The sequence below is a fragment of the Tachysurus fulvidraco genome, chromosome 4 (genome assembly GCF_022655615.1).
Source record: "Tachysurus fulvidraco isolate hzauxx_2018 chromosome 4, HZAU_PFXX_2.0, whole genome shotgun sequence".
NCBI lineage: Eukaryota > Metazoa > Chordata > Actinopteri > Siluriformes > Bagridae > Tachysurus > Tachysurus fulvidraco.
The window spans coordinates 4,102,889-4,115,992 of record NC_062521.1 but is presented as its reverse complement, the minus strand read 5'-3'; the positions used below and the strand labels follow the sequence as shown (position 1 = coordinate 4,115,992).

The window sequence follows — 13,104 nt, the reverse complement described above, 5'->3', positions numbered from 1 at the left end:
ATCAGTTGAAACTTGCATTCATTTGCTGTTTGCAGACTTTTTTTTAGCCCAAGCAAATCATGGTTCACAGTTACAGGATTTGGGAAGTTTTTTTTTTTTTTTTTGGAATATTTTGCTTCATTTGGGAAAAACAGTTAAGGGAAGTCATTATACACAGATGTATGACCAGCTAAACAAACACTTAACTCAGGACCGTATACGAAGGAAACAAAAGTTGGGAACCAGGGTTTTTCCTGGGTCAAAATTGGCCTTCGATGGTGGCTGACCGACCTGGTCATCCACACACAGCGTAATTTTAGTGTAATTTTAAAAATAATAGTGTAATTTTTTTACCATATAAAATTTTATAAAATTAGCAGCTAGCTAGCAACAGCTTGCTTTGTGCTTTGATTTAGTTTCATCTCACTCCAGTCTAATTTTAAACTAAATGATTTTATAGGTAATTTACAACACATTGTCATAGGCCTGTACATACTGTGGGTTATTAAGAATAAATGTTACCAAACACTCTTGCTAAACGGGGTAAGCGCACTTAATTTCTCATTTCAGATGTGTATGTTCTTCTAAGAAGTAATGATTTGTCATACACCGATTCAGACACTGACGGGCAGACCGATTGCTTTAAACATTCATTATAATGAATCGGCTCAAAGGAGTCATTAGGTCGCGAATCGGACTTTAGCGGACGTTTTGTGTGGGAATCCTGGCTGTTAGGACATCGCGAAAGCTGTGCTCCGTCAGTAGCCTGGTTCACTCACAAAACCCAATTACAGATCAAATAAGGCTTTGGTGGGACAAAAAATCGTTTTCGTGGCCGTCAAAAAATTTTCAATGTAGGAAAAACCCTGGGAACGTTACCGGTATTCGGAGATGGGTTTGGCAGCTAGACTAGTGTCCACAAGATGACGAGCAAGATGGCATTGATGGAAGTAGAAGCTGCAAGCCGAAAGCTTTGGAAGGTGAAGGTGACTCAAGTGGTTAAGGCTCTGGGTTGTTGATTGGAAGGTCAGGGTTCAAGCCCCAGCACTGTTTGGCAAATGAGCAAGGCTCTTAACCCTCTCTGCTCCAGGGGCGCTGTATCCCAACCTCCTCAGTTGTGAAGAAAAGTATTCTTCTACCCCCCAGTTTATTCAATTTAATTTTTATTACATTTTCATCATTTGGAATATCCAAAATGACTTACATTTAATCCTATTGTATACAATTCAGCAACTGAGGGTTAAGGCCCTGTTCGGAGGCACAGCAGTGGCAGCTTCGTGGACCTGGGATTCAAGCTCACAACCTTCCGATCAGTAGTCCAACACTTTAGCTCATAAACTAACACATCCCCATCCCGAACATGACGATGTTCCATTCAGCATTTAGTTATAATGTAGATCCTTGATTAACGCTCGCATGTTTTCAGGTTTTCTAGCTATTTTACCATGGACATCGTCACAAAGTTTAAAATTAGATGAATACTTACCCCTAATGCGCCAGCCTGAGGTGACGACAGCAAGGGAAATCTTACGAAGATGTGGTATATGTGGAAGAAACCTCGAGAGGTTACAAAATCAAAAGGGAAAATCATCCTCATTTGAGGTTCCTCATCCTCATCCTTTCTACTTTTATATTCAAATGGAATTTTGCAACCAAGACTCATAAGTCAGCAAAATTTCTGAGTTTATTTTAGATTTAACATTAATTCCTTCCTGGAAAAAGTCTTCAAAAGTTCACTGGTGATAAGCAGAGCGCAAAAAACGACCGCATCAACAGTTCCAAGACTAATAGATAGTAAATAGTCTCTATGCGGTATTCATCACCTAAATGATGGTATACTGTACAATGTGTAGTATCATCTATTATTTGCTTCTTCACTGTCATTGGTGTTTTCAGAACATTTCATTTTGGAATTTCACACAAAACAGTCGCATAGTGTATATGTTTTCCAGCTGATTTCTGTCTGACCAGGCTAGAAAATTTCTTTAGCTGAACCTGATAAGGTTACAAAAAAAGAGACAGAATATGGCCCAAAGTATCTCCATTCCTTTTTAGCCAAACGTTTGGACTCCTGTAGAGGTCTTCACGGGTCCACTTAGATCTGAAAACCCGTGACCCGACCCGAGACCCGAGCGGGTTCGGGTCTAAAAGTTTCACGTGTACCTCGGACACGGGTCGGGTATAATAATAGCGGCATCGGGTCTCGGTAATTTAAAATGAATGTGTTTTTACCCAACGGCCCCTAGAAGACCCGAACTACTGTATCTCGCGTGTCTGCATCGACTCGAGTCCTTTTCCAACCTCTCCTCTGTTTGCCAAGACCGCTTGTGACGTGTGGCTGGCGGTAAGCTAATTTTCGTTGAAACAGACCTGTCAATCAATTTTGAATCCACTCTGTAGCGGTTACTTTATTGTAGACTTATGCAACATTCGGGTCCAGTCTTTTAAAACAAATTGCCAACTATTCGGTTCGGACTCGGGTCTAATTTTTCCGGGTTTGTCTCGGGTTGGATCTTTCTTAAAAAAAATGTGAAAAAATAATGCATGTTGGGTTCGGGTAAAAAGTGATTCGGGTCACTTCGGGCCGGGTACATTTCTTTAGACCCGAGAAGACCTCTAGTCTCCCGATCCCACTAGGATGAAGAACTGCTGAAGAAAACATCCTCATTTCAAGTACAAGAAAATAACGTTTGCGACTGAGCCTTACATACAGTAATCTGTTTTCCAATTTCTTTTGGACTTCACGACAGAATTGTGAGCTTGACAGACATCTTGTCGTATGTTGTTTTTGTCTTTGGAGAATCTCATATTGTAATTTCTCATTCTTTTCCAGCCTACACATACCCAAGGCCTTCAGGTAAGAAAGCCTTCTCGTTCCTTTTTATTTGCCCTCTGTATTATCCTTCATTCTTTTCTTTCTTCCTTCCTTTCTCTCACTCTCTCTCACAATCTATCCAGTTCTATTTAATTACATTCAACATGGCTCGGCTGGCAGCCAGCATGCGGAGCTTTGCCAGAGTGCCACGATTATAAAAACATAGAGTAAAACAGATTGGAGGACAAGTGGAGCAATTTGGAGAGCGTGGCAGAATGCGAATCGCTGTGGGTTCTGTTGAACCACAAAAAAAGCGACCATATATTATATATATTATATGTCTATGATATAACTAATATTTGGATTTTCACATGGTTTCTAACAACCAGACCCGAGTGGTGCTTAACGCTGAGAACTACAGTATATTTAAGCTTCAGAAAATAGCCTGTGGAAAAATATTTCCTCTCCAGCGTGTATTTGACATTAGAGCTTTAACACTTGCTAATCAAGTTTAATGCTGCATGTAAATTAGAATTATACAAGCAGCAAAGCGTGAATCGTGTTTTGTGTGTGCGTGTTATTTCTTCTGTGCTTTGTCGGCTCGCGCGAGATCATTTTTCATCTGTTTCCTTCCATCATTATCACTCTTTCTGAACAGCCCCGAAGCGATCGCATACTTTTTCTCCCACATTTATAACACTTTTCTGTGTGTGTCTCTCTCTCACCCACCCCCCCCCCCCACCCCCCCGTCAGACCACGTGTGCGGGTTCGAGGACTCCAGGATCTGTGGCTTCTCCCAGGATCGCAGTGACGTGTTTGACTGGACCAGACAAAATCATTTGAGTCAAAACCCCAAGCGCTCGGTCAACACAGGGCCAGATACAGACCGCAGTGGGACCAAAGAAGGTAAACATATATATTACATATTTAGGAGCACTTCTGATTTTAGGCTTAAATCCATATTTATTGCACAATATCATCTCGTGTAAGGAGCGATATTAACTCCAGCAGTACTCTGTGACGATAAGTAGGAAAGCTATACTCTTTATTACCTGTCAATCACAGCGACACAAGCCAGTTGTGGGCCTGAGTGAGCTCATGTATGAGGAAGAGGGCAGATAGAGCCTGTTACGCTGCCCTTGCACCTACTCAAGGCACCAACTCTGGTGACTTCTTGGTGTTGAGGCCATTACCTCTTCATCACAAAATAAGCTGTTTAAAAATATGTTGATGTTGATGTTGGTTCGCTTCCACACATTTAAGAAAAAAAACACCTACGGAATTGCATTTTGGGTAATGTCAGATCCCCACATATGAACATATTAATGTTATAATTCTGTAGTCACATTAAAAAAAAAAGCAGAGTTTTAATTGAAGTGCTGGATCACGTGCTGTATTGTTAATTATGGATAAATATGGATATATGGATTAATCATTTTCTTGAGTCCTTATTTTCTATCCCGTCTCTTCAAATTGAATGGGGGGGGCACACGGTGGCGTAGCGGTTAGAACGTTCGCCTCACACCTCCAGGGTTGGGGGTTCGATTCTCGCCTTCGCCTTGTGTGTGTGGAGTTTGCATGTTCTCCCCGTGCCTCGGGGGTTTCCTCCGGGTACTCCGGTTTCCTCCCCCGGTCCAAAGACATGCATGGTAGGTTGATTGGCATCTCTGGGAAATTGTCCGTAGTGTGTGAGTGTGTGAGTGAATCAGTGTGTGTGTGTGCCCTGTGATGGGTTGGCACTCCGTCCAGGGTGTATCCTGCCTCGATGCCCAATGACGCCTGAGATAGGCACAGGCTCCCCGTGACCCGAGTAGTTCGGATAAGCGGTAGAAAATAAATGAATGAATGAAACATTTACAAACCTTATATTAGAAATGTTAGTGTATTGTATCAGACTTTATAATTCCTCTGTACATCGACATATCTCACTGTGCAACAATACTGTATAGTTATTTATTTTCTTCTTTTATTTTTTTGTATATATCACCTTAGTGTATAGTCTGATTCTTCTTTCATTTTATATAGGATTGTGTTTTTGTATTCTTATTTTGGTGACTCGGAGCCGTGGTCACAAACCCGATCTCCCTCCGGCGATTAATTAATGAAGTATTTCTGCTACAGATTATTAAACTGAATGAATAAATTGTCTAATTAGACTTACAGAAATTTCAGATACTCTGAATGTAGCGCTGTTATTTCTGAGGTTGTGTTTCAATCACCAAGAAATAGGGCCCTTAGTCGTTAGTATTACTCGGGTGACAGATTTGACTTAGAAGTCAAGTGGCTTTTGATTTGATTCTGATTTTCAAACCCGCTCCTTTAATCAGAGCTAAAAAGGTTTAACCGGCAATGTGAGCAGAGCAAAAAGTGTACACCAAGCCGGAGAAAAATTCAACAGAAACTCCAGTGATTTGATTTTCTTTGCCTCTGTGTCTTGATAACAGGTTATTATATGTACATCGAGACATCGCGGCCACGTCAGAAAGGAGATAAAGCTCGTCTTCTTTCCCCGCTTTACAATGTGACAGCGGCTCGAGGTCCCTCCGGCTCCAGCAGATTGCCGTACTGTGTCTCCTTCTTTTACCATATGAACGGAAAACACATCGGTCAGTACCAAATCACTGCACAGAGGGTGTGTGTGTGTGTGTGTGTGTGTGTGTGTGTGTGTGTGTGACAGACAGAGAACTAGATGTATAACTTATTTTGAGTGTTACAACATGGAGCTTTAACTTAAAGTGACACCTGTCTGGCCTTAGTGGGTGTAGGTGTGTGCACGCATGTGTTTGTGTGTGTGTGTGTGTGTGTGTGTGTGTGTGTGTGTGTGTGTGTGTGTGTGTGTGTGTGTGTGTGTGCAATTGTCTTTTTTTTGCTGCTTGGCACCTTTCCATTGAGCTAGCCATCGAGAAGGAAGAAATCTGTCACCGTTCTGTCACACTAATGTTGGGCTTGCAGATGTGCGAGGCAAACACACACACACACACACACACACACACACACACACACACACATACACAGAAGACAGAGGAAAAGTGGAAAAAGTGTTCGTCACCACTGCAGTTGCAGGTACTGTGTCCCTGTCAAATTATCAACCACCCCTGTTCTGTCACATCAAGGGTGTGTGTGTGTGTGTGTGTGTGTGTGTGTGTGTGTGTGTGTGTGTGTGTGTGTGTGTGTGTGTGTAAAAGTCTATATTAAGTGTGCTGCAGCCTCAAATAACCAGTGTGTAGGTGTGTTTGAGCTCCAGCCTACGGGGAGGTATTCTATGTCAGTGTCTTTTTATTTGGGGAAATATATCTCATTATCTGTCAGTCTGTTTGTGAACCCTATATATGTGTGTGTGTGTGTATGTGTGTGTGTGTGTGTGCGCGTGTGCGTGTGTGTGTGTGTGCGTGTGTGTGTGTGTGTGTGTTCTGAGCAGAGACTCTTTAAAGGGATACCCCTGCACCTAAAACGACGGATGGGATATCCCACTTCCTGGCTATCCCGAGTACCTCGAGTGTGTATCCTGTGCATTAATTTGTGCTCCCCATGAAATCGTTAAAAAAAACCCAGCATTTTACGAAGAGCCAAATCAACACAGTTAGCCTGAGTTTGTAGTAACTGATGTTAAGATCTTGCTTGCTATTTTTTATGTCATGTTTAAAGCTCTCCTTTTGACGATCCTATCCAGGAAAACTCGGACAGCTTTGGACGTACGGTCTACTTCCAGCTATTTTTAATAATTGTCCGACAAAGTTAACTTAAATACCTGCGTAAGAAACCGACTGGATACTCTGAACAACTTTCCCTGCGTGAATATCGATGCCAACCCTGAAGAAGTCAGAATGGTTTAGTTTTAATTGACATTTATTGCATAAATCGTATTAAAATGTTTAGAAGTTTGACTCTAATTATAGATTTCTGTAACAATTCTGCCTGGGATTGTCTGAGATATGCTCAGGCTGTTTAGCGGTGCATAAATGGTGTGCAGTTTTACTACATATTGCTAATTATCCCTGAGTCATTTCAGTGTGTGTGTGTGTGTGTGTGTGTGTGTGTGTGTGTGTGTGTGTAAGATTACACTCTGTGCTTAATGATGTCTCTGCCAGCTGTCAGTTGACAAATTAAGAATTGACCATGTGGGTTATTATAGTTAGTGGTGTGTGTGTGTGTGTGTGTGTGTGTGCGCGTGTGTGTGTGTGTGTGTGTGTGTGTGTGTGTGTGTGTGTGTGTGTGTGTGTGTGTGTGTGAGTTCACATCCTGTTTGATGGCAGGGTCTTGTAAGGCCGTCGTCTGATTTATAGCGACGCGAGGGCGCTATCAGTCACTTTCTAGACCCTTCATCACACGGTACTCCATCAGAGCGCTATATCCAGCAAACATATCTTCCATCCATGTCAAAACACACACACACACACACACACATACACAAAAACACACACTGACTGATTTATGGATGGGCTTTGAAGCCGCATACCCGTGATCTACAGTCTGCAATATCCAACAAAGCAAAATGCATGTCCCGAATTCAAGAGCTCATATATTTAAGGGAAACTAAGTCTTGACGAAACTTTTTTACCAGTACTTACAATTTTATTTATTTATCTTTTATATTTTTTTTTGCTCTTTATCATGTGGTACTTACAGTGACACTCTGAAATACTTTTTAATAATATAATTAAATTAATAATAAAATTAACTGGATTAAATTCAATATAAGGGGGCACGGTGGCTTAGTGGTTAGCACGTTCGCCTCACACCTCCAGGGTTGGGGGTTCGATTCCCGCGTCCACCTTGTGTGTGTGGAGTTTGCATGTTCTCCCCGTGCCTCGGGGGTTTGCTCTGGGTCCTCCGGCTTCCTCCCCCGGTCCAAAGACATGCATGGCAGGTTGATTGGCATCTCTGGAAAATTGTCCGTAGTGTGTGAGTGTGTGTGTGAGTGAATGAGTGTGTGTGTGTGTGTGTCCTGAGATGGGTTGGCACTCCGTCCAGGGTGTATCCTGCCTCGATGCCCGATGACGCCTGAGATAGGCACAGGCTCCCCATGACCCAAGGTAGTTCGGATAAGCGGTAGAAAATGAGTGAGTGAGTGAGTGAGAGAGTAAATTCAATATAAGTTCATTTATTATTTATTTATTTAAACCAAACTTTTTTTTTAAACTAAGGGAGATCCTTATGATCTTCTGAGCCATTTCCATTAACCCCTATATAAGGATCGAGGCCCATTTGTCGGATTCCGTCGCTAACAACAAGTTAGCGTGCACTCGAGCTGTCTGCTGGAAGGTTTTCTTAACTTTACACTGTTTCCTGCCTGGAAATCACTGCTTTGATTTGTCTTTCGTCTTCATTTAAAGATCCTGAGCTATAATTATCTGCCATTTGCTCCACATTCGGCGGAGACATTCCTCAGATTCTCTCAGCCTTTTGAAAAACGGCGGCACGTTCTCCTCAGGGCCTGCGCGGGCTGCTGATTTCAAAGCATATGTTTTATTAATTCCATTACTATTTAAGAGACTGCGAACAGACAGCACATCCTTAATGAAAATTATAATTGAAAGGCGAGGCACATTAATCACAATCAGAATCACCCCAGGGTGCTCATCTCGCAGAAGCCAATCGTGCTCACACACACACACACACACACACACACACACACACACACACACACACACACACACACACACACACACAAAATACTAGCATGCATCATCATGTTGATGCTATAGAAAGATCTGCCTAGCTGTGCCTTTACATATTTAATCTTTCATATATATACCTGTAGGATGTAGAGTACAGGGCTGTCACGTGTCACACATAGAGAGTGACAGTCACGCATTTGGGTCTTTTCTCACGCTCTCCCGCCACACATCGTATTATCATATATTTAATAAGCCGCAGCGCCCAAAATGTACCAGTCCGCACCGCTGTCTCTATGGAACCGAGCAGGAATCAAGCGTCTTAGTCTCAGGTCTTAGTCGAGCCTGACACTTATCAGCCAATCAATAAAAGAGGCTACATAATAGCCTCTATATGGGTAAGATTTAACTTAACAACCAATGAAAAAAAAAAACCATTAACGAGGGTATTTTTGTCGGTCGGTTTGAACAAAACCTCAACACGAAACAGCTCGTCTCTGGACGGGACATTGTCCTCAATCATGACCCTAAAAATGGCTGAGCCTGAGCCAGACGGTTTTAAATTGGAGCAACATTACAAATGATAAAGGAGTCCAAAAAGGCAACAAACACTAACTAATTTTAGCCGTGCTTAAGCAGCCTCTTTTACCCGCGTGAACCGACCATGCACCCCGACTTAAATATCATCTTTAACCAGCATCAAATCTCCGTTAGCATCGCTAATCACGCTGAGAATCTGCGCTTAAACCCACCATTGGCTGAGTGCCAGTGCTGTGTACATAATCTGCTAATGATTAGCTCGAGCGTTGGCATGTGGGCAGCTTGGTGAGTACAGACTCCAGCTTTAGAGCACAAGCGAGGCTGTCGGAGCCCTCATTACTCAGGGCTTCCCACAGAGATTCTGACATCCCTGTTAGCAAGCAAAGATCTGAAAGGTGCGCTAGCCACACAAGGCTAACATTAACAATGTCTCAGATTAGCACAAGGGAAAATAGTTCTGCATGGCTGCTGATAGCTTCACATTAGAGAACAGACTCTGAGAAGCGGAAGGAAGCAAGCTGGCAGACGGGCAACAACAAGGATAAAAAAAAAAAAGATAGATAAAATGAATTTGAAAAGGCCACAAAGCCCAGCTGTTATTCATTATTCTGCATTTAACTGCCGAGTTTGACTAAGAAAAATATCACACTGTGTTGCTCTCAAGTACTTTGCCCAGTTATGTAATCATAAATAAAGACAAGCAGAGTTTTAGGTGGATTGCAGTTTACAAGGCGGACGTTATAGAAATGGTGTCGGTTATCCTATTATATTCATCGCAAAGAAATCAGTGGGATGGGAAACGGGTGGGGATTGTGTACAACACCAGAGTGGAGCTCTTTCAACTCGCTGGATCGATACGGATCACAGGCCCACGGTTTAAGATATAAATGGAAGGATTTCTCTGTAGTTCTGTCAGTGAGAGGGAAATTGCTTGGTGGTCTGGTTAAAACATAATATAAAATAAAATAAATATGAAACACAGTTATTCAGCACTGACCTGAATTTTCTAGTGAAGCAAGCGGCTTTGCTGATCCGGGTCACGGCACCAACTAGATTCTACAATGTATTTGATAATAAGTAGTAAAAACCAGTTCTGCTAACCTTTTAAACAGCACCAGGTAAATGACTTTTGAGAATTTAGCAAACCAGTCGCTAAACTTTTGAATCGGATACGTTATGCTGAGTCATTACGTTATGGCTGTGTTCTTATTTGTGTCTTGTGTTTTTCTGAAGAAAAAAAAAAAAACTGCTTCAAAGCATCAAAGCTTTTCAAAGCCTGAAGTAAATAAGATGACACATTAAATGAGCATCGATGCATCTCAAAACATTATGTCATGCAGCATCGGCAACGGTACCGTCTTCATCTGCCGAGGAACGGTTTTTATTATACGTCAAGATCTTCTTCTGTTTCTGTGTCACAAGATTCAATGTCTTATATACTAGCACAGGCAATTAGCCTCAGACTGCATATGTCAGATAAATGCACAGGACGTCTTTTATTCTGATTGAAAAATTAAGCTGAAAGCTACACTCGATTGAAAAATCCCAGTTATCCCTCTTGGCTTTTCTTTAGCCTTGCTAATAAGCTACAGTATCCTGTTTTGTTTTGCTACAACCATTCAAGGTAAAAGCCTAAGCTGTTCTACTGAGATCACTGAAAAGAATGACTCAGATCTTTTAAACGCGAAGACTTTTTTCTGTTATTAACAAAATCCTTCTTTCTGTTTGATCAAATTTGCAATGCAAAATGTCCAGTTAGCGATAATGTCCAGTTTTGTCTAGTTAGTTTAAGATTATGTAATTTCTTCATTAGCCAAAAAAGGCTTATGCTTTAAAATGACTGTTCATACCACCATCATGTTTTCATTTTCACAGTAAACTAAAGTTAAATATGTTTAAAAATCGTTTTATTCACAGGGGCTTACAGTCTTGCAGTATATTATATAACCCCTTATAACATTGTAGTAGTTATACTATATTGCTAAATATATGATTCAACAAAATTACAGTTACAAAGTCATATACTGTCCCTGCTGGACTAGCAACAGGATCCAACACTATTAACACTGTAACCCAGATTTGTTTCCCGGGCAGGGAACCAACCCAGCCACTGAGGGGTTAACTGAGCGCCGGTCTCGAACCAGGATAAAATGAGAGGATTGCGTCAGGAAGGGCATCCAGTTATCAGATCAAAACTTGCAGATCGGGTGATTCGCTGTGGCGACACTGAACAGGGAACAGCTGATAAACAACACAACACAACAGCAATGTAATTGTATACCGTTGAACTTATATTCCTCTCAGGTCCTCAGTTTCAGGCTGTTCTAGCGTAGTACTACCCTTTGGTACGCTCGCTCAAGTCTCTTTATTTTATACACTTTTGTCTCCGATAGCGGCAGTGTAGCTCAGTGGTTAAGATGCTGGACTACAGACCAAAAGTCAATGAGTTCAAATCCTACAACTGCTCGGCCCTTGAGCAAGGCCCTTTACCCTCAACTGCTTAGCATAATGCTCATTTAAATGAAAAACTAAGGCATTTTGAATCAAGGCATCTGCTTAATGCTCTAAATGAATGTCTAATGAAAGCCTGAAATGTCTACTTTTAAATGAGGTAATTAAAATCGAAAGCAAATATTGTCTTTTTGTGTAATCTGTATGATTACACGAGTGAATGAATCTGTTCAAACTTTGTGCTTCTTATAGCATTGTTTGGGGGCGTTGATCTTGTTTGCATAGCCCGCTCAGGTCATTTTCATATGAGTGGCGCGCGCGCGATAGGTGGGATCACATTAAGCGCTAATGAGGTCGAGCCGGAAAAACTGTACCTCTCTTTACTTACATACAGATTACACAAAAAGACAATATTTGCTTTCGATTTTAATGACCTCATTTATAAGTAGACATTTCAGGCTTTCATTAGACATATGTATCATGTTTGTGTGATAAGTATTGGCGGAGTTATCAGTTCATATTTGTAACGTGTTTCAGGAAGATGGTCAAGGAGACAGAGTTGTCTGAATGCACACCCTGGTTATTTTCTTTATTTGCCAAAAGCACAGCGTTTTGTTGTTATTATGAATTCAGTCAAATAACAGTAGACACTTCACAGTTTCGAATGATCTATTACATGTATGTGTATGATTACGAATGACGGAGTATTTTAAGTGGATTTCACGTTGAAGAGCAAAATAGCGCCAAAAACGCGCCGGCGAGCCCGTCGACCCCAGAGGGTTAAAGAAGAGTGACACATCCTCAAGTGTCCATTAAGATTTTTGTTTAGATTTTGTCTTCCTCCTTCTCCGTATCCTTAGTTTCCTCTGGAACCGTTTACGATCGCTTGCCCAAATTCTTAGTGCGCGGTACAAAAGCAGTCTTCATCTCGTTCCAATTTGCTCTGTGTGCTCCATAAAATTTAGTTTCAGTGTCATCTGTTGAATGTAAAGCATTCTTCCAGATGTTCATCAGATTCATTAAATGTTTAAGAGCATAGTCTTAAGTTAGAGGTCGATCTTTGTCGATCTTGTTCTAAGGTCTACAGTCCGATCTGGTCAGTATTGTTCTTGGGTACTTTTTGATCATGCCAAACTTGTTTTAAGGTACAGTGGTACTGATATGGTACAGTGTTAAGCTACAGTTTCCTGTTAAACTAGTTTTAAGGTCAGGTCTGATTTTGTCCATATTCTTCTAAGGTACAGTCTGATCTTGTTCTTATATTCAGTCTGATCTTGTCGAGCAGTCTGATCCTCTTGTTTTTGTTCGGACCCATTTTTCCTAGGACAGAATGATGTAGTACTGAATGTTTGAAGGATGACCCATGTGACACCTCGTGCTCTCTCATATTTATAACTCCCTGTACTCTGCTTTCCTGTGCGTGACCGGGGTTGTGGATGTTGCAGTACCTTTATCCAGAAAGACTGAGCTAACCAAATGTGGCAGGACCTTTCAGACAAAAACCCACTTGATCTACCTTGATGCACATTTAATACAAGCATGAAGGTTGTTGTGCTTTCCTTCAAGCTAGATCACTTCTGGCAGTCTTATCCTTATGCGTGATACAGTAAGTGCTGGCCAGCTTTTCCATTTTAATATCGTATACAAATATGCAAATATGCTGTATGAATACCACATAATCCCGGACTGCCTCCTTTCTCGTGC

The 13,104-nt window shown here is 41.5% G+C and overlaps 1 protein-coding gene across 1 annotated transcript in view; it reads left to right on the top strand.

Annotated features, from left to right (window-relative positions):
• The window catches only part of LOC113655380 (MAM domain-containing glycosylphosphatidylinositol anchor protein 1), a 196,227-nt gene that overhangs the window by 156,742 nt on the left and 26,381 nt on the right, over positions 1-13,104 (top strand). The window contains exons 13-15 of the mRNA XM_027165890.2: positions 2,813-2,836; positions 3,548-3,700; positions 5,239-5,400. Coding sequence (XP_027021691.1) covers positions 2,813-2,836; positions 3,548-3,700; positions 5,239-5,400 — 339 coding nt within the window. The remainder of the gene's footprint in view (positions 1-2,812; positions 2,837-3,547; positions 3,701-5,238; positions 5,401-13,104) is intronic.